The following is a 20,388-nucleotide window of genomic DNA, read 5'->3' on the forward strand; positions in this document are numbered from 1 at the left end:
CGCTGCTTTAAAGAGCAGGGCTTGAGATGCGGCTGCATTTGGGGTGGCAAGGGGCAAATGTCTGAAAATTCTAGCATGAAATCATGCTAGAACATGATTTTAAAATTAGGTGTCAGGGTGGCAGCAAGGAGGTGCGACCCTGGCCGGGACACGCATGGCCGGGACATCACCTCGGTCCATCCCTTTTCCCGCTGCTCGCACTCCAGCGTTAATCCATCGCCTGGAAGCGGCTGTGCCATCCCGCCCCTGTGGCTCTGCGGGGCGATGCCGCTCCCAGGGCAGCTCCGAGCGATCCCCGGTGTCCCGGAGCCGCGTCCTGCGGGCGGTGCGGGCACAGGGAGCCGATCCCTTCCCTCCTGCGGGAAACCCAGAGCCGGCGGTGCCTCCCCGCTGTGCTCGGGCACCGCGGGCACCTCGCTGCCCTCCCGGTGCGGGGCGGGGAACGGGTTAAGGGCGGGGGGCGGAGGGCCCGGCCCGGCCCTGCCCGCCCCTATTTAAGGCGGCGGCGGGCGCGGGCGGCTCGGTGCGATGGCGGCTCCGCGCCGGCCGAGCGGCGGGGGGCTGCGGAGAGCCCCGCATGACGGGCGGCTGGACGAGATCAACAAGGTGGGGCTGGGGCCGCCTCCCGACCCCTGTGAGGAGTGGGGAATGGGGAGGGGGCTGCGGAGGGGGCGGGAGGAAGAGGAGGAAGGGGGCGGTGGGTGCAGGAGGAGCTGGAGACCCCTCTGCCCAAACCCCTTTGGGGAGGGGATGCGGCCGCAGGAGGAAGCGGGGTTTGTGCGGGGCCCGCTCTCCATCCGCTGGTGTTGCGGCTCTTTGCTCCCCATACATCGCACATCGGCAGGTCCGAGCGGGCTGGTGGGCGCCCAGGGGCTGGCTGCTATGGAGTTCCCTTTGGGAACGTGCTCCGGCAAGAATGGGGGCTGTTGTTCTCCTGGAGGATTTCAACCTCCTCTCTGCTGTATCGAGCGCTTCAACTTTTTCCTCCCGGAATGAGAAGTTTGTGCTGCTCAGAGCTGACTCCAGCCTTCCTAGCTTTTCATTACAGCGAGTGAACGGGCTGCCCGGGATGGCTGGACGTCCCACAAGCCTCGGGCAGGGGGAATGGAACCTCCTGGATTAGTGCAAAGTGCACTGGGCTTCGTGCTCTTCATGCCAGGGTCAGGCAAGGTCCTTTCCCCCGAGCTCCAGGCTTACCCTGTCCCTTGCTTGGCATGGTTACGGGGGCAGCTCTGTTGGCATCCCTCCCAGCTAAGAGCAGTTCTGAGGGTGAAAAGAAGGTTTTAACCTCGAAGCAAACAGTGCTGGGATTTCTAGCACTTCTTAGCTGCTCCTTTAGTTAGTGACACCTTGGTGTTAGAAGTACAGAAATCAAATTGCTGTACAAGATGAAAGCCCAGAGGAGATGGGCTCACCTTGCCCTCACACTGACTAAGCTATGAAAAGTAGCAATGTGCTCCTCCAGTGAGACAGTAAAGGTGAAGTTTAGATCAATGGGGAGGGAATTAAGTCATTAGAAATTACTCAATTAACTAGAAATTAGGATGTGCTGTGGAAAAAGAGCACTTGGTTAAAATGGAGCCTTTGTAACCTGCAGCTGGAAGGCAGACACAGCACACCCTGCACCAAGGTGTGCAGCTGGGTCTAATACATCTCTCCTAGCCAAGGTGGTGTTGGCCCTTAGGCTGGGGATCAAGGGACTGTGATGTACCTACTGCTGCAGCTTCTGCTTCTGCAGAGCATCCAGGATCACACAGGCCCACGGTGGATTCATGATCCTTAAGCTGGTAGGACTGAGCCTGGGAAGCTGTGCTTGCTGTGATGCTGGGGCTGTGCCCCTGCTGTGTCCCCAGGCTCAGGGCTGTTCCCACGCAGGGTTCAGCAGGTTCCCTATCTCTCCCCTAAGCTGACATCACTTCTGGCCTTTTCTTTGGCTGAGGTTTGGGTGACAGAAATGAAACAAGCTGTGTGACTTCCCACTGACAGAGCTGCTTGTTTGCACCCTTGCTGCCCTGTGTGCTGGCTCAGCGCTACGAGCTGGGGTTTGAGCAGCTCAAAACCGAGCTGCAGATAGCACGGGTGGCCCGTGGATCCTCAGAAGCCATTGTGCTCTGGGCAGCAACCCCCACGCTGCTGTGCTCTGCCAGCTCTGTGTGGCAATGGGGGAGTGCAGCAAACAGCCTCACACCTCCCTGACAAACAGCTGATACAGAAACTTGGGCTGATACTGTGGCTGGAGCCAGGGACGGGGGTTTCCCCAGCACTGAAGAGCCCTGAGGCTGTAAAACAGTCAAGTGCTCCTAATAAAACCCATCAGGCCAAATTCCTATCAGGCTTAATCTCATTGTCTCATCCTAACACTTAGCTCCCTCCAGCCCTGTTTTCCTGGCTGGTTTCTACCCCAGAGCTCTCTCTGGGATATGGGTCTGGCAGGCAGAAGGCTGAGTGCACATGTGCTGCTGAAGGATAGCTGAGTCCTGGTGCTGGCTCCTCTCTTCCAGCCTGAACCACTCTTGTGGGCTCCCCTCTTGGTTGTTCCCCTCTTTTCAGGCAATGCAATCACATTGTCCAGCCTCATGCATCAAGGTGGCAGGTCTAATCCAGCACAGATTAGTTTCAACCTTGTTTTACCTTCTAATGCTCTGGGCTGCAGGGAAGGAATTCAGCCTGTTAGAGAGCAGGTGCCTGCTTCTCCCATCAAGGGCAGGCAGAGCATCCCTCAGCCCTTCCCAGCCCCTGCAGGCAGGGTGGCTGGCATTCAGCACTTCAACATCCCTGAGAGAGCTTGGCCTGCCAGCTGGAGTCACCTTTTTGGGGAGCAAGGATGGATCTGGCTTTGCTCAGGTTGTCTTGCAGGTAGTCAGTCAGACTGGGGCTTGTCTGACTGAGTTTATTGGCTTAGAAAAGTCAAGAGCTCAAGAAAGGCTGTTCAGGGCAGGAGCAGGGGAGAGGCTTTTAAAGCAGTTCTTATTAATAGAACATGCTCCTTAAAATGGGGACTTCGGCAAAGGGCTCTAGGAGGAACTTTCAGCCACTCTGAGTTTGAGTCACAGGCCCTGGGGACTGAATTCCTGTGTGCCATTGTGAGTGTTTTCCTTATCACAGTCACAGCCCAGCTCACACACAATGTGGAAAGTGGAATGCCTTTCAAGTACAGCCCCTTGTTGCTTCCTTGCACCTGGAGCAGAGCTGTGGTGCTGGTGGGCCCTGCAGCCCCCCTCCAGTTGAAGCACAAGGGAACTGAGTCCTAATGCTGTGTGCAGTGTCACCTGTGCTGCTTTTGTGCCAGGTGCTGGTGGCTCCTGGGCGTGTATCCTTCAGCCATCAGGTCTGGATGTATTCCCTTCAGTCTTCACCATTTCTGTGCTGCTTTTTGCTCCTAGAGAGACGCTGTGCTCTGCCCTCACATCCCCTGTCCTGCTGGGAGGTGGAAGCTGCTTGCTGCTCCTGCAGGGCAGGAATGAAGCTGTGACCTAGTGGCCAGGAGGTGTTTTGGCCCTGTTTTGGCTTTCAGTGATGTTTGCCTTCTGCAGAGGCTGTTCAGTGGTGATGGCAGCAGGTAACACTACTCTGGTCTCTGGTGACTCCTGCTGCTGCCTGGGCCCAGGTCTCAAAGCTGAATTGGGCCCTTTGTGTTGGGCTGGTAAATGATACCCCTGGGTAGAAATAACTGAGCTAAATGAAACTGTGTGTGCAAAGGAGAGCAAAAGAAGGAACTGGAAATGTTGTTTTTCACCACAGCTCTCCATCTGAGTTGGTGACCACGGTGATGAGGGAAGCCAGTGTCACACTGGTTTTGTGGCCATGGTGTCTGGTGTCCCATCTGGAGTTTCTGGGGTGGGAGGAGGGGGTGGCAGTCACTTCTGTCCTAGTGGGCTTCCTGCAAAACCCTAGTTCAGCTGCAGGGAAAAGACTTGCCATGGCAGTGAAGGTTTGAGGATTCCCTGAGCAGTCCAAGCTCCCCTGTCCCAATGAGGAAGGAGGGAGCAGCTCCAGGTGTGTGGGACCCAGAGCACAGGAGCAGGATTAGCATTACCAACAGTGATCAGCACACTCCTGCCTTCCACGTGAGCATGGGGAGCAGTGGTGAGGAACACATTCCCAGAGTAGGCAACAGCCTCAGCCCTCTATCCACTCACCCCTCGAGGGGTTTGTCCTGGGCAGGCCATGCATAAGCTGTGCAGATGTTAATGATTTCTGCACTGAAGAATGTGGTGTTGTGCTGAACACAGATCGAGTCATTAAGCTGTGCTGGGCTGGAGCTGGGCGGTGTGGGAGGGCAGGGACAGGAGCAAGACCCTGCTGCTCACAGCTGTGGGGAGTGCTGCTGGCAGGGCACAGCACAAGAGCTGGCTGTGCGAGCTGTGGTCTGTTCTCATGGCCATCTGAAGGTTTTTGAGGTGGGGCTAGGGACAAGTGGCCAGAATTGAGCAGGGTAGAGGGGGGAAAATGGATATTTGGTATAAGAGTTCCTGAGCCCAAAATACCCGTCCTCTTGGGCATATGACATTCTGCAAACTTTGCCTGCTCTCTTTGCAACCCCTCTGAGTTTATCTAAGAGTTTGAAATCTGAGATAAGAGTGCTTTCTGCAAGGACTAGGAGCCCTTGCTGGAAATAAGTGCCCAATCCACATGCTAAGTGTGCTTAAGCAGAGATGTGGGGAGCTGAAACTTTGAGAGCATGAACAGGGGCTTTCATGCAGTTATTTCAAAGGCAGGTGGGGTCCAGCCCTCCCTCAAGCTGCTGGTGGGAAATCTGAGACATCAGAGGGATTCCCCTTGCACTGGAATGTTAATGACAAGGTGTGGAGGGATTCAGCCCATTTTCAAGTCTCCTGGTGCTGTTGCTCAGCTGTGACTCTCTGGGAATTGTGCCCTTTGGAGGTGTCCTCCAGGGTGTTTTCACACCTTTAACCTTGAGGATATTTTTTTTCTGTTTTAGGAGTTTCTCTGTGACCCAAAGTTCAGTAATGAAAAAGGCCTGGAGGAGAAGTTGGCAGTGTTCAAAGGTGAGAACTGGAGGGTCGCCCTGTCCTTTGAGCCTTACTGTTTGCGCTGAACCTGATTATTTTCCTCAGCACTTGGGTGTCACCAGCCTGAGATTCTCGGCCAAATACAAGTGACTGAGCTGGGATGGATGCCTTCCCCCTTGCTTGTGGGACTTGGTGAAACTCTCTGGAGAGGTGTTTTCCACACAAGCCTTTGTGCTTCTCCTGCTTGCAGGGCAGGGATTTGTCACCCTACAGACACCCTGCCTGGCAGCTGCTGTTACTACAAAACCTGCTGTGTGGGCAAAACCCTGGGGAGCAGCAAAGGAGGATGGTTTCTGTCTAGTTACCCAGCAAGCTAACTGGCATAACGGGCAATGCAATAGCTGGACTCTATTTTTTGTTTTTCCAGTATGTAGGAGGGCCTCATTCCACAAAGCAGAAGTGTCAGCTGCTTTCTGGAGGAGTTGGGGACTTCCTCTCTCCAAAAGTTTTAGTTCTTTCCCAGCAGAGGGAACACAGCACTGATATGTCTGGTTCTGACCAAAGCCTGACTCCAGTGGGTCAGCAGATCCAGGGCTTAAGTTTGGGCCTTTTGCTGGGACAGGGGATAGAGAAACAGCTCAAAAGCCTGGAGTCCTCTGGAGCTTGTCCTCAGACTGGTTAGAGGACAAGATCTGGCAGGGTTATTCTGGTGTACCCACTTTCTTTCCAAGCTGTGGCTGAAGGCAGTTGGGAAAACATGCCTGCGTCACACTGCCTCGAGGCTTGTGCTCAGCCTGGCTCTAACCAAATAAAACCTGACCTTGCTTCCATTTCAGACATTGTCTGCTATTTCCCTTTGAATTTTGGCTTTGCAGTCCAGCGAGGAAGAAGCTGGCTGGCGTTTTGTGATCCCTTACACTGCTGGGCACAGAGGAGCCTCCTGTGCTCCCCCATCTCTTTGTGTTGCTTTTTGTGCAGCTTTGGCTTTTGGCTGCAGCCCCGCATTATTTTTTCCCATCACAATTGGGGCTCTTCAAACATTGCAACTGTAGGTCACAGGCGCAGAATTCCCTGTAACGAGAGCCTTTGGCATCTCTTCCTGCTGCCTCGTGAGTTTGTCTCCGTGGCCTGTCCCTCTCTCCAAGGCCTCCTCCAGCTCCCCCAACAATCAGCTCATTGTGTGATGATGGGGGGAATATTTCTTCTCTGCTGTCCTTCCCATTTCCTCCTCCCAGCCTGGGGGAGGCAGAGAGATGGAGCCCCCATGCAGTGTTTGTGTAAATGTGTTTGTGAGGGAGGGACCGTGCATGGTTTTTGCCCCACTATGTCCCTGCTGCTGGGGTGGGAGGGAAATGTGAATGTGTGAGCTGAGGCTGATGTAAAGCTGCCTCTGTTCTCTGCACTGTTGGCTAAGTGTCAGCTCAGAAGAAAAGAAAACATGGGCTGGGCATGGACATGGCAGAGCAGGGTTTGTGCCCCAGGCATATGCAGGGGTGCCTGACCCTGGTAAGGGAGGTGGCAGCTAAAATGCACAAGGTCATTCTGGTGAGGCAGAGAGTGGGGAGAGGCAGTGCCACATCAGCCCCTAATCAGGGCTGTGTGTTACAGCCCTGATTTCTTCTAGGATTGGTTGCTTGATGCTTAATGTGAGACATTTACTCCAGCCTGAAGCATGAATAGCTTTGGTTTGTACATGGTATTTCCTGTCCATGGTATTCTGTCCTGGTCAGCTCATGGCAGCAGGAATCCATGGGCTGAGACCCAGGTGAAGCCAAGCCAAGCCATTCCTTTGCCTCCTGCCCATCAGTCCAGTTATCCCAACAATTTCCTTTAGAAGCACAGGTCCTGGGAAGAATCCATTGTGTGAAATAACCACTCTTCCCTTTGGCTCCTTAAATTAGCCTGCCACTTCTGTGTTCATGCTCATATGCCTGTTGGTGTTCCTGGAGCAGAGGCAAAAGGTGTTTTCCATTTTCCTTCCTGGGGAAAAGGAGCAGCCTGGAAGCCTTGGTTAATTTGAGTCCTCCAAGGCTGGTGTGGGGAGCGAGTGCTCACTGCAGGGTGGTTTCTCCAGCTCAGCATGGATGGATGGTGCCAGCAGGCATCTTGCTCTTTCCATTTAGTGGAGCTGAGGTGATGGGGGCCTCCTGTGGTGCTGGGAGCTGTATGGTCTGTAAGACAGACAAATCCTTGCCTGAAGAGCTTAAAGTCTAAATGGGGAACAGCTATCAAGGGGTGAGGGGTGTGTAGGAAGCTCAGGTGTGCCACTTCAAAGGGCAGAAACTGCACAGGACTGAATTCCTGAATTTTCTAACTCAAATCAGTGCTCTGCCTGTTGCAGCATGCAAGTTTTTGTCCTGCAAAGCTAACCAGACCTTCTGGAGCAGGCTCTGCCTCTCCCTGACAATGCTGGATTTGCTCGAGTCAGCAGTGTTTGACAGCAGGCTGGAAGGGCAAACAACCTGCTCCAGCATCACTGTGCCCAGGCATGTTCTTGGCTTCACCCTCTTGATGTGGTCCTTGAGCATCTCAGCTGGCAGGTGCTGCTCTGGGAGGGAGCACAGTGATGGGAGCACTGTGGAGTCTGTCCCTCATTACTGCAGGCAACTGCGTCATTTAATCCCCCTCCTAATCCGATCAAGCTTCATCTCTGCAGTGCTCAGGGGTTTGTTTTCCTTGCTACTCCTTCTGGGAGCCTGTTCCAGAGCTTTGTTTTTCTGGCTGGAAACCTTTTAACGCTGTTCATAGCCAGCTGATACCTTGTTCTCATGCCAGTGTTTTCCTTCAGCTTAAATGAAAAGCAGCCACAATTAAAGAGAACCTAAACTCTAGAGCCCTAGAGTTGAGATAAGGGTGCTAAAACCAGGCCTTGAGATGGTCTCCCCCTCTGAACTTTGCATTCAGCAGTATATCAATCTTATCACCAAATGCTTTATTTCAGGGCTGTAAGCAGGCAGTGCTCCAAAGCCCTGCACACCCCCCTGCTCTAGAGTCCTGCTAACTTAATTCTGTGTCTTTTCCAGAGAAATACATGGAGTTTGACCTTAACAACCAAGGTGAAATTGGTGAGTGATTCTGAGGGATGCTGGACTGGAAGAGCCACAGCCTGTCTGCTGCTGGATCTGCTGCTTCCTTCTGCATCATGGTGTTGAGGAGGAAAACTTGTGGGCTTTTCCTATGTCCAGCCTTGCTTGGACCTTGATTGTCAGCCAGGGGCTTCCTTGGCTCTCCAGCCCCTGCCTCTCAGCTTCCTCAGTCTCTCCTTGCCTATTTCAAGATCTAAGCTCTTCTCAGTGCTGTTCTCATGAAGTTCTGTTGATCTCCTCCACTTCTTTCTGCTCCAAATGCTTTTTTTTTTCTTCTCCCTTTTTCTCCACTGAGGCCTTCTACTCAATCCTCTGCTGCAAAGCTGGGAATTCAGAGCTGGGAAGCTGCAGGACTTGGACAATCCTAGGGCTTGCCTGGCTTGAGGCAGGAGCTGTATAAATCCACGAGCAATTCTCTGGTGCAGAGAAGCTCTTTGCTTTGCAAGGAAGGGAGCAGAGGGAAGCCAAGGCCTTGGGTGTGAGTCTGGCTCAGCTGAGCAGCCCTGCTTTGGGCTCAGAAAGCACCAGTTACATAAAGTTCCAGCCTCCTGCAGGCCTGGAGCTGACACTGAAGTGTAATCACTTGTGCACTGTGCCCTTCCAGGAGGCAGCTGCCTTGTTCCCCTCCTCCACAAGTGTTGCAGCTGAAGTGCAGCCTGTGTGGAGCTGGAGAGGCCTGACTGAGGCTTCCGGGAGGGAAGGGGCCCGCAGGTCTCAGCAGGCAGCAGTGCAATGGGAGGAAATGGCCTGTGGAGATGGGCAGGGGCGTCTGCTCCCCACTGCTTGTTTGTCTCCAGCTTTAACCCCAGTGGTGCTTCCCTCCTCCCCATCCTTGTGATTCTTGGCACCACAATCCGAGCTAGAGAGCACTGTCCCCAAGTGTCCCTGGAGCACTTGCAGTTGTCCCTCTTCTCTGAGTGTGTGGTACTTTTATACTGAGCTGCACAAGTGGGAAGCGATGCTTTGTACTGGGCAGAGTGGCAGTGAGCTGTGCTGGAGGACTTTTAGTGTCAGCCACAGGGTGAGGTGGTCTCAGGTGGGGAACTCATGGCTCTGTCCCTAGGGTTGGTCTGTGGGGTCACCCCTTGACAGCAGTGATTGCTCTTGCAGATTTGATGTCTGTCAAAAGGATGATGGAGAAGCTGGGGGCTCCGAAGACCCACCTAGAGCTGAAGAGGATGATCTCTGAGGTGACTGGAGGGGTCAGCGACACCATCTCCTACCAGGACTTTGTCAACTTGATGCTTGGGAAGCGCTCTGCTGTGCTCAAACTGTGAGTGTCCAGGATGGAGCTGGGGAGAGCAGCAGCACCTGAGCTGCTCTGGGGGCAGCTGGGAAGCACAGGCTGTTCTGTGTGGTGGAGCTGGAGCTGTGCACGCTCAGTGTTCATGGAGGGACACAAGGATCCTTGTGCAGGGCAGTCTGCAGGGTGCCATGGAGGATGTACAAGCTGAGCAGTGGTGAGTGCTCCCAGCAGAGCTGCCTGCTGTGTGTTAGCACCAGGCTTCCTCCCACGTGCTCCATGGGAGCCATCCCCCTCCCTGCCCGAGGGTGTGCAGGCATTCAGCGCTGCAGGACTGCTTCCCATCTCCTCCTTGAGGATCCTGCTGGCTTTGGGGACACAGACTTCCCCTGTGGATGGTGGCAGGACCTGAGTGAATGATGGAGCACCCTGTATCCCGCAGGATGCTCTGTCCCTGCCTGATCTTGGAGGGATGGGCAGAGATGGAGATGGGGCACATGCTTAAAACAGCTGGCTTGTGCTGGGAGAGGTGTTCTGTGATACAGGCTGCCAGCACTAGCCTCCCACGGCCCCCTCTGCCCTCTCAACAGGGCTCTGAAAGTGCTGCTCTAACAAATGGCTTCCAAACACTTGCTTGGCTCCATCTCCATCCCATTGAAGCCTGGCATTTCCTTTCACAGCTCAGAGGCTGGCCTTGCTTTTGTGTCTGAAACTGCCATGAATAGGAGCTGATCCTCTCCATCCTCCTTACCCCTTTTTGAAGGCAGCTTTAGAAACACAGCCAGCTTTCCGGGCAGGTTGGGAGGAAGAATCTTGCATCCACTTCTCATGTGGTTTCTCTAAGCTGGGACATGTTTGCTGGCAGATTCTCCCCACTGTGTGCTGTGTCTCTGTTGTGATGCTCCTCTTCCAGGCAGACACAGACTTCTGACATCCCTGCTCCTCCTTTTTCTCCACAGAATCAGACAGCCTGCAGCGTGTCCTGTATCTCCCATCCCTCCTCCCAACTGCAGCAGCTTTCACAAACAGGTCCCTTCTCTTGCTAACAGACACCCCATTGTCTGTTGGACCCTGTAGAGCAGGAGCAGAAATGTAAAACTCATCCTAAGAGCAGTGCAGCCCTTTGATCCATCGAGGCAGCTGGCATTCCCAGCGTAGCTGCAGTCCTCAGGGACAAAGACAGTGCTAGTGGTTTCAAAATGCTTGAGATTCCTACAGCCAGTGCCTTGCTCCTTGTTTTTGCTCTCTCCCCGGGCTGTAATTGCTTGCTCAGTGTTGGCTTCTGAATGCTCTGTTGTGTGGTTATGTGCAAGGTGGGCCAGGAGTGGTATTTGCTTTTACGCATCAGGAGCACTTGGCATGCAGTGTGTGCCCAGGGGATTTCGGAAGTGGCTGTCTAAATAAAATGTGCTAATCCCCTGGGCTCTGAGAGGAAAACCGGCAGAGACTTAGGGAACCCACTCCTGGTAGCTGCTGGAAAACCCAGCCTGGCAGCACTGCCCTCTGTTGGCTTTCCCTGCTTTGTTAATTATCTGAGTGCTCTTTGTAGGGGAGCCAGATGCTCTTTTTCAGCAGAGAATGACACCCCCAATGATGGATAAATATACATTTGCTTTTTTAAAATTGGCAATATCTGTTGTGTTTTGCAGGGTCATGCTGTTTGAAGGAAAAGCCAATGAAAGCAGCCGAAAACCTTCTGGTCCCCCTCCAGAGAGAGACATAGCCAGCCTCCCTTGAAGAGGACAGGCTGTAAAATGGGCACTGTTTGCTTTGCTGGTCTGTAACAGAGGTTACCTGTGCTTTGTTACTCTTTATTGTGGACAGTCCTAGTTTTCAACTAACCTGCCTTAGAGGAACAGCAAGGGAAGCTGGAGCCCCTCCCGCTCGTGTCTTTCTGCTGCATCCCTTAGCACACTCGATCTGTTAGACAGAAGCCGTAGCACCAAGTGTAATGTGAGACCAAAAAGAACAAAAAATATCCTGTGATTTTACTCTTTCCTCTGCCCTTCCTGCATTTCTCAGACGAGGAGCTACTTTGTTCCCAGCCTATGGATTCAGAGCTGTGCTTGTCACGACAGGTTCCTGATGGTCCTTGCTGCCAGATGTGGAAAAAGCCCCTGAGAGCAGCTTCATGGGTGCAAAGAAATAAGTGCCTTCTCTGCGGCATCCTCCTGTTCCTACTTTGGACTTAGTTCTTCCCCTCCTGACCTCCCCAAAATGCAAATCAGCCTCCCACATCTGCCTGATCCTATGGGGAATGTGCTTGGACACAGAGATCTGCCTGCACAGCCTGTTGGAGTGGGGACAGTTTCTGTCTGCTCTGGGGGCTCATCCTGCAGGCAGATCTCGGGGTCCAACTGCAAGTGAGGATGGTTAATGCCACCTTGGGGAGCCCCTTCCTGATAAATCACCACTTGGGCCCGACCAGGAGTGTAACCTCTGGGCAGGTGGTTGTCTGTCCCATCCATGGAGTCCAGAACCAAGCTGTGATGCCTTTGCAGCCCCACAGGATTCCTGGGGCAAGTGAAACCTCCAGGTGAAAGGAAGCTGAGTGACCAAACTGAGCCTGGCCAGAGCAGCTGCAGATGAGGATCTGTCCTCAGGCAGCTGCTCTGTCCCTCTGATTTTTGCAGACCTCCCTGTACGTGTTTCAGCCTGGTCCCCTGGGATTATCCATTTCCCTGATGGATAAGCTGTCAAATCTGCAAAATAAGAAGGGCTGTAAATATGGAATATGAGCTGGGACTGTGCTATCCATGCTCTGGGTACTGTGGTGATTCTTGTTCCATACACAATTTCTGGAATTCAGGTGTTTGCTCTTTGGCCTTTCCCTCCTCTTTTCTTAAATGCTCTTGACAGCTTTTAACTTTTTTAAATCATGGTTTAGTAAGTACATTTTTTAAAGGAAATACAGATGATTAACTCTACTAGGCTGATTGTTCCTGCCAAAGGCTGCACTTTTAAATAATTTAAAAAACCAACAAAAACATTCTCACTACTGTTTGTGTGAAAACCAAAACTGTAACAGAGAGAAAAATTATGAGCAAAAGCAGCACCAGTCTACTTCAGGGACTGAAAATAAATCTTTTAAAGCTACACAGTGTGTCAGTGTTTACTGTTATCTCCTCTGAAGTTTGGTCTATATGACTGGTTGAAGATTAAGAGAGCTGGTTTCCAAGTCTGTTAATATAAACTCTTAAACAGATCGTGGAGATAGGTTTGGACTGTCTTGATCTGATTTTTATCTGTAATAACTGACTGAAAGCCATGGAGTTTGTGGGATGAAATACAGAGGCCACCTCCTGAAAGTTGGCGCTTTTTTCTGACTTACTGAAAAGAAGCAGGTGCCAGTGCTTGTTTTAAGGAATAACTTGTTTATTGAGAGCAGACACTTGCAATGCTTCTCTTGAAGGAAGGGTTTTTTTATTATTCTCTCTGCTCTGGAAGCCATTGCCCAAGGTTCTTGTCTGATGTGAATTATCTAAAGGGGAGACCACGTTTCCCAGGGAATTACTGTGTGCACTTTTTTCACATGTTTCTCAAAAGGACAGAATTTCCCTGAGATCACAGCCCCATGTCTGCTTTCTTCTGCCTGGTAGCCTCTGGGAATGCACCTGCTTTTCTTGGCTATGTGTTGGAGCTGTTGTTCACTTAGGAAATAAAGGAAGCATATTACACGAGGGAAACTTGGATGTGGTTTGCTGCAGTTCAGGTCACTGCCCAAAGCCATCATTGCTTGTCTCTGTGGCAATCCTTGTCCTTTTTGGTCCTGGAAAAGAGAATGACCTGCTAGAGCTGGAAACAGCCCTTCTCAAGATGTTCCCATAGGGCTGAGTGCTGGCATTCTGTCTGGTTGGGAGCTGAACCCCTGAAAACTTGAACAAGTAAAGAAATTGGGGACCTGGCATGATTAAGGCCCCATCTTCTGCTTTTGCATGGTCCTGGAGCACAATAAGGCTCCTCCAGCTCACAGAGCTGCTGTGTTTGCAGCTCAGCCACCCCGCACTGGAGCTGACCCAGAGCATCCCTGTGCTCCCACTGCAGCCCACGCCAAGGGAGCAGGATTTTAGCTGATGGAAAGGCACGAAACTGAGTCAGGGTAGGGTTAGGTTGGAATTAGGAAAAGGTTCTTCTTCCCCAGAGAATGCTGGGCACTGCCCAGGCTCCCCAGGGAACAGGCACGGCCCCAAGGCTGCCAGAGCTGCAGGATGTTTGGACATGGGTCTCAGGGACATGGTGGGACTCTGGGGTTGGCCTGTGCAGGGTCAGGATGCTCAATTTATCCTTGAGCGTTCCTTCCGACTCGGGAGTCTGTTATTCCTTAGCCCTTCAGCAATACTGATACGGGAAAAGCATCAAAGCAGCTCACCAAGGGCTGGTGGCCGGGGTGGAGCAGCCGCCTGCCAGGCTCCACCGTGGCTCGGCAGGGACAGCCGGAGCCTAACCCCGGTTCGGCCGGAGCCTAACCCTGGTTCTGCCGGAGCCCATCCCCGCTGTCAGCGGGGTCTGTCCCCTCAGGATGGAGCGAGGCACGGGCATCGCGCAGCTCTCAGCGCCTCAGAACGTGTGGAGGGTTAGAGCACACAGCCTTAAGCTGCGCCAGGGGGGTTTAGGTTGGACACTGGGAGGAATTTCTTCACAGAAAGGGCGATCAGATATCGGAATGGGCTGCGAGAGGGGTGCTGGAGTCACGGTCCCTGGAGGTGTTTAAGGAACGACACTCAGTGATGTGGGTGACAGGTGGTGATCGGTCACAGATTAGACTCGATGGTTCATAGTTATTTTCCAATCTGACTCTGTGCAAAGAGGGTTTATTAAACCCAGCTGCTGTAGGGGAGGAGCCGCTGGGAGGACCCGGAGCAGCGAGAGCCGCGGCCAGAGCGGCCCCGGCGGAAGCGGAAGCGGCGCGGGGCTCTCCCGGCGGAGCGCGGGCGGCGGGACCGCGGCCGCGGGGCCGCCATGGGGGACGACATGGACGTGATCCCCGAGCGGGAGATGAAGGTGAGGCACGGGGAGAGCGGGGCTGTGGGGGCAGCCCGACGGGGGAACAGGCTGTTTCACTCGGGCCGGGGGGCCTTGGCTTGGAGCCGGAGGGGAGCGGGGCTTGGAGAAGGCTCGGCCTGGGCTGCGAGCGGTGATGGGTTATGGGGGAGGCTTGGTTGGGACCGTGGGGCTGACAAACCGGGAGGGTCGGCTTGGGATATGGCGGGGCTGTTTGAGACATCCTTGCAGTGTTTGTGAAACAGAACCGCAGGATGGGTCAGGCTGGAAGGGACCACAGTGGTCATCTGGGCAAACCTCCCTGCTCTGACTGGTTCGTCCCAGAGCACACAGCACAGGATTGTGTCCAAACGGGTCGGGAATATCTCCAGTGAGGAACACTCCGCAGCCTTTCTGGGCAATCTTGAGGACTTCCAAATATTTGGGGACTCTCTGGTATACCGTGGTACAAGCCTGTGGGGTGGAAAAGTGAAGGCTGGCATGGCCTTGGTGTAGAGGGGTGTTTAATGCCTGGGGAGGAAATCACAGAATGGTTTGGGTTGGAAGGAATCCTAATAAACCCTGCCATGGGCAGGGACGCCTTCCAGCAGACCAGGTTGCTCCAAGCCTCGTTCTTGAGCAGTTTCAGGGATGAAGGAGAGTTGGAGGAACCTTGTTTTGGAAGAAGAGTGATATGTTTCTAAGTCCTTCTGTCAGCATGCCTTGTGCTGGGATCTCGTGGTTTGGGAATGTGTGGCTGTGGGGCAGTGTGAGCTGGAGTGTTGCTGTGTGGAGCCAGCCTAGCCCATCCTGTGTCACCCAGTGTTACTGTGAGAAGGGACATGGGGGAACAGATTCCTGGGGTGATTATGGATCTTTATGCAGATGCCTTCTGCCCTCACAGACAGGGTGGTTGGGCTGTTTGCTTTGCAGAAGCTTCTGAGTTCCTACATCCTCCTCAGATTGCAGGAATGTCCTTATTTAGTGGCAGTTATTTGGGAATAACTCAGGTGCTTGACTGGAGTTACTGGCATGTAGGCTGGCAAATGTGTACCTGTAGCAGCAAGTTTTGTTCAGTCCTGTCCCATCTTTTCTTTATTCCTTTCTCTTTGTATCCCTTGGCTGGTTTTGGTGTGCTCCTGAGAAGGTCAGATATCCCAGGCAGATTTTATGAACACAAGCACTGGGTACAAGAAAGATTTAACCAATGGGAAAAAAAAAAAAGTGGTGTGATCTCAGTCTTTTATGGATGAGACAGAAAATGTGATGGAGTGGCCAGAGCCTGCCTGGGTGTGCAGGATAGAGAAGCCAAAGCAAATTGTTCCTCTTGGGCAGCATGTGAGCAGCCTCTTCCCAACTCTCCCAAACAGGATTTTCAGTTCAGAGCACTGAAGAAGGTTCGCATCTTTGATTCTCCTGATGACCTCCCCAAAGAGCGCTCCAGCCTCCTCGCAGTGTCCAACAAATATGGGCTGGTCTTTGCTGGAGGAGGGACCAGCCTGCAGATCTTCCACACCAGAGATCTTCTCATGCAGAAACAGCCAGGAGAAGATCCCAATAAAATTGGTAAGACACACTTAAATCTCACGGTAAGACACACTTAAATCTCACGGGTTTGGCAGAGACAGGTTTGTAGGGGTTTATGACATGGAACTCTTGGTTTCTGATACATGTTACAGTCCTTGCCATTCTCTGTCAGGCATTTGAATTGCCACATTTTCTTGTGTAGGAAGGCAGGAACAATGGTTGGTAGCCATTCTTTGAGCTGTGAGCCTGTGCATGTGTCAGGGATGTGTGAGATTTGAGGGACACACTGAGGCAGCTTTCACACTGAGTTACCCACTCTGGCTAAATTACTGTCCAGGAGAGGAGAAGCAACCACTGTTCCACCACCTGAGTGCAGAATGGTTTTCATTCTCCTTAGTAACTGTTCCATTCTCTACATACATGAATAAAGCCAAAAATCTTTCCACTTATTATTACTCAGGTTACTGAGGAAGTAAGGTGGCATTTTCTTTTTTTAGAAATTTGGCATCTCTCAAGATTGTATTGATACAGATCAAGGGATTTGCTTTCATTCAGTTTTTCTACATGTTACTTTTAATAACTGCTGTTCATAGGACTGAAGATTATTGCATAAATTTGTTGTCTCATTTTACAAGAACAATTCCTGCTATTTAAATTTGTCCCCTTCATTCCATCTTCCTTTCCTTTTGTGTTTCAAGTGGAGAGTATTCAGAGTACTCTGGTTCCCATGAAGTTTCCTATGCAGCACCTGGCTCTGAGCTGTGACAATCTCACCCTGTCTGTCTGTATGATGTCCAGTGAGGTTGGGTCCTTCATCAGCTTTTTTGATGTCCGCACATTCCTAAATCAGGTACAGCCTATGCCAAGTGGGTTTGCCTTTGGTTTGGGGCTTGGATTTTTTTTTTCAGAATGCAGCAGAGGAGAGGTGTAGCTGGGGTGGGATTTTCTGTCTCTCTGAGGGTTGTCTTGTACAGGAGTTTCTCAAAATCTGCTTGTTTTTATCATTAATTTATAGACTTATAAGTCAAAACTGCTTTGAGCTGTGGCTTCAGGAGAGTTTGGTTTTGTGCTCCACTTTGACTGTCCTGTGTATTTGTCTTCCCCAAAAGGCAAAACAGCAGAAACATGCATTTGCTTGTCACAAACTGGCCAAGGACTCAGGAGGTGCAGCCATGGTCAATGACCTGAAGTGGAACCCTGCCAGTCCCACCATGGTGGCCGTCTGTCTGTCCGATGGCAGCATCTCCGTGCTGCAGGTCACAGACTCTGTGAAGGTCTATGCCACACTCCCATCCTCTGCTGCTGTCACATCTGGTGAGTGGCAGCCTTGGAGGGCACTCAGAATCTTGAACATTAAAGAGGAGACATTGATTGAGAGGTGTATAAACACAGGTTGTTTGCCTCAGGAGGAGGTTTCTTAAAATTCTTCTCAAAAAGGAAGGGTTTAAACTCAGTGAGACTCAGAAAATGTGTTGCAGTGGAATTACTCTTTCCCAGTTGATTGCAGCAGCTGAGTCTTGTGAGTTACCAAACGTGCCCACCTGTGGTTTGTGCTATCTCAGGCTTGACTCATTTCCAGGAAAACATGCAAATAAGCATCATCACCTGTTGGGCTTTGACCTGTATAGTCCTGCCTTCTCTGTGACTGGATGATGCCTTGTTTGATTCAGATTATTTTTTTTCTTTCAGTTAAAAAAATAGCAGTTTTAATTTATTTGCCCTCTTTTTGTGGGGCATCTCCAGTTCCTCAGGGCTAATGAAATTTTCTCTTTTTTTGCCTAGTGTGTTGGAGCCCAAAGGGAAAACAACTGGCTGCAGGGAGGCAAAATGGCACTGTGGTGCAATATCTGCCTGTGAGTATTGGTGGTGTTAAGGCCTTATGATTTCAGGAGTTTAAAATATGTTTGGGTTGTTGGTTGGTCTTTCTTTGGTTGGTAGATTGGTTTTTGTATCACAAACTCCAGAATCTGGTTAGGTGGCACATGGTGTGAGCCATGTGATGCTACCCAAGTGCTTCAGTAATATTCAAGTGTCTTAGGCCAATACTTGGTTTAGTTTAAGGTTTGCACTGGTCACTGAAGTCATGATTTCAGAGTGGCCCATGATTGTTAAAGAATGGGTGAGTTTTAAACCAGTTTTCTGGGCTTTCTGCAAAACTTGCAATTGGATTTGTTCATTGCCTTTTCTGTATATTTAAGAGTTGTTTTATTTGCAGAATCTGCAGGAGAAGAAAGTAATTCCTTGTCCTCCCTTTTATGACTCGGACAATCCTGTTAAAGGTGCATCTTTTTATTACTTTTTAACTTGTTTTCTCTTCCAAAGTATTTTACTCATTGTTCCCCCTATTGTCTTTAGTTATAGCACCTGTATAGCAATGATTATGAAATTACAGTGTGATTTTCTGTGATTCTTAAGCTTGGTAGTTTAGGAGTTTAGTTGCCATTTGCTTGTTATTTCCTTTTGTGTGCTGTGCACAGTTAAAATCAACAAGGAAATATTAACTATAAAGTGTTTCTGGCTGAGGTATTTGCTTTCTCTTTCAGTTTTGGATGTGCTTTGGATTGGCACCTATGTCTTTGCCATTGTGTATGCAGAGGCTGATGGGACACTGGAGATGTCTCCACAAGTGGTCATAGCCATATTGCCTGTAAGTGCCAGCAGTCACAATGACAATAGTGTCTGTTGCTTGTTCCTGACTTCTTCATGACAATGGAGAGTTACTTTTATTGTTGATGTTGGCACCACACAGAATTTGAGTTTAGTAGTGCTGTAAATCATGGGATTGAGGTTGGGGGATTAAGTGGAGGAAGTAGGATCCACCTGAAAATCAATGAGTAAATTATTCTCTGCTGAGATCCAATTGTGATGTTATTGGTGTGCCCTGATACTGTCAAGTTTAAGGGAGATCACTTGGTTGGTGCATTGAAGGATAAATTATCAATGTTGATCCTACAGAAAAAGGAAGAGAAGCGACCAGAGAAGTTTGTGAATTTCATGGAACCGTGCTACACGAGCTGCACTGAGAGACAACATCATTACTTCCTCAATTTTGTGGAGGAATGGTGAGTGGCAGGAATCATGGCAAAGTCCTTCCCTTGGTATGCATGTCTGAGTCATCAGTGCTTCTGCATAGATTGTGTTCCTCCTTTTTGTTGACCTTGCAGTGGACTGTTATGTTAGTTTTAACCTGTTTGTGTCCATGCTTACAGGGATCTAGTTCTGGCAGCTTCAGCAGCTTCCACAGAAGTCAGCATTCTTGCCAGGCAGGGGGATCAGGTAATATTTTTACTCCATTTTGGAATGTATTTTGTGTTGCATCTGTGCAAACATGCATTTTCTTTCCCCAGGTATAACCTGTATAAGACCTGGAATACCATGAGATGATGATTTTTTTAAGACATCCCAAAACTAAACAAGCTTCTAAATTGTACATAATCTGAAGATAACTCTTAGGTGAACAAGAGATGTGTGTTGTGAATCAAGTTCCAGAAGTCTATTTTTTGTTATTTGCAAAATTTGATCAAACTCACTATAATAAAGTGATTGATGTGGGGTCATCAGTTGAAGTTAAGCATTAAAAATGTCTGACCTCTGACATGCAGTGATACATGAGAAGTCACACAGAAATCTGTGAAGGACCCTGATCTTTCTGGCATTTGTTAATCTGACAAATTTAAGTAGTTACTCTCTAGCTGGTGTTTCAGCTGTTGTAGGCTGGAGTGCTGAAGAAGGCTGGTCACAGGAAAGCAGTAGCTGATGTAGCAATAATTTTACTTTTTGCAGAACTGGGAATCGTGGGTTTTGGAGGACTCAAGCAGAGCAGAACTTCCTCTGACAGATAAAAGTGATGACACTCTGCCTGTTGGTGTTGCTGTGGACTACACCAGTAACATGCCCATTGTGATCAGTAAGTCTTGTTTGTCTTTCTTGTGGGGTAGTCCAAAAATCTCAGTATATTTGATGTTCTTGAGGGGCAGCCTTGTGCTCAGAGTTCTGGGAGATCATTCTGAAAGGCAGACCAACACATCTCCTGCTGTTTTAATTCCAAACCCACAGCACGTGGCTTCACTTCTGTGTAAGGATTCAGGGGTGAAGTGTTAAATTCATTTTTTTCCTGGAGCTTTCAGCATCCTGCGATATGACACCAACAGACATGACAAACAAAGCTCCTGAGTTACATCTGTCCCCAGAACTGACATTTTAGTGAGTTTAAAGGAGTTGTGTTCCAACACTGGGGATTTCAGGCTGCCCATGAGGTGTTTTTTATTCTTGTCACTTATGTCCTTTTGCAGAACTGTTTTGTATCAAGTACATTTGCATGGATCTAAAGGAAAAGTGGGTTGGTTTCAAAGCCAGAAAGAGCAAAGATTGCTGAGGTGAATGCGTAGGTTTTAATTCTGCATTAAAGCTCAGGTCTGTACTGCCTGAACCCTGCTGTGCTCCACATCTCAGCTGCATTATTGCTGTACCTTCTGTGCTGCCTGAAGGCCCTTCAAAGCATTTTGTCAAAGTCTGAAGCTACATCTGAGCTATTGTGTTGCATCTCAGTGAATTCTGAGAATTCTGCCTTGAAGGCCAG

At 50.6% G+C, this 20,388-nt stretch overlaps 2 protein-coding genes across 2 annotated transcripts in view; both read left to right on the forward strand.

Moving 5' to 3' along the window:
* The first annotated feature begins 514 nt into the window (after positions 1-514).
* Positions 515-12,398, forward strand: AIF1L (allograft inflammatory factor 1 like). The gene is made up of 5 exons (XM_059486276.1): positions 515-606; positions 4,943-5,009; positions 7,997-8,038; positions 9,170-9,332; positions 10,952-12,398. The coding sequence occupies exons 1-5, from the start codon at positions 529-531 to the stop codon at positions 11,037-11,039; spliced, it is 438 nt and encodes a 145-aa protein (XP_059342259.1). The 5' UTR covers positions 515-528; the 3' UTR covers positions 11,040-12,398.
* Positions 12,399-14,231: 1,833 nt separating this feature from the next.
* Positions 14,232-20,388, forward strand: part of NUP214 (nucleoporin 214) — a 37,856-nt gene continuing 31,699 nt past the window's right edge. Inside the window, exons 1-10 of the mRNA XM_059486598.1 lie at positions 14,232-14,303; positions 15,653-15,848; positions 16,508-16,659; positions 16,919-17,123; positions 17,592-17,662; positions 18,025-18,088; positions 18,353-18,456; positions 18,765-18,871; positions 19,019-19,085; positions 19,593-19,716. Coding sequence (XP_059342581.1) covers positions 14,262-14,303; positions 15,653-15,848; positions 16,508-16,659; positions 16,919-17,123; positions 17,592-17,662; positions 18,025-18,088; positions 18,353-18,456; positions 18,765-18,871; positions 19,019-19,085; positions 19,593-19,716 — 1,132 coding nt within the window. The 5' untranslated portion in view covers positions 14,232-14,261. The remainder of the gene's footprint in view (positions 14,304-15,652; positions 15,849-16,507; positions 16,660-16,918; positions 17,124-17,591; positions 17,663-18,024; positions 18,089-18,352; positions 18,457-18,764; positions 18,872-19,018; positions 19,086-19,592; positions 19,717-20,388) is intronic.

Source organism: Ammospiza nelsoni, chromosome 20 (assembly GCF_027579445.1).
Source record: "Ammospiza nelsoni isolate bAmmNel1 chromosome 20, bAmmNel1.pri, whole genome shotgun sequence".
NCBI classification, from domain to species: domain Eukaryota; kingdom Metazoa; phylum Chordata; class Aves; order Passeriformes; family Passerellidae; genus Ammospiza; species Ammospiza nelsoni.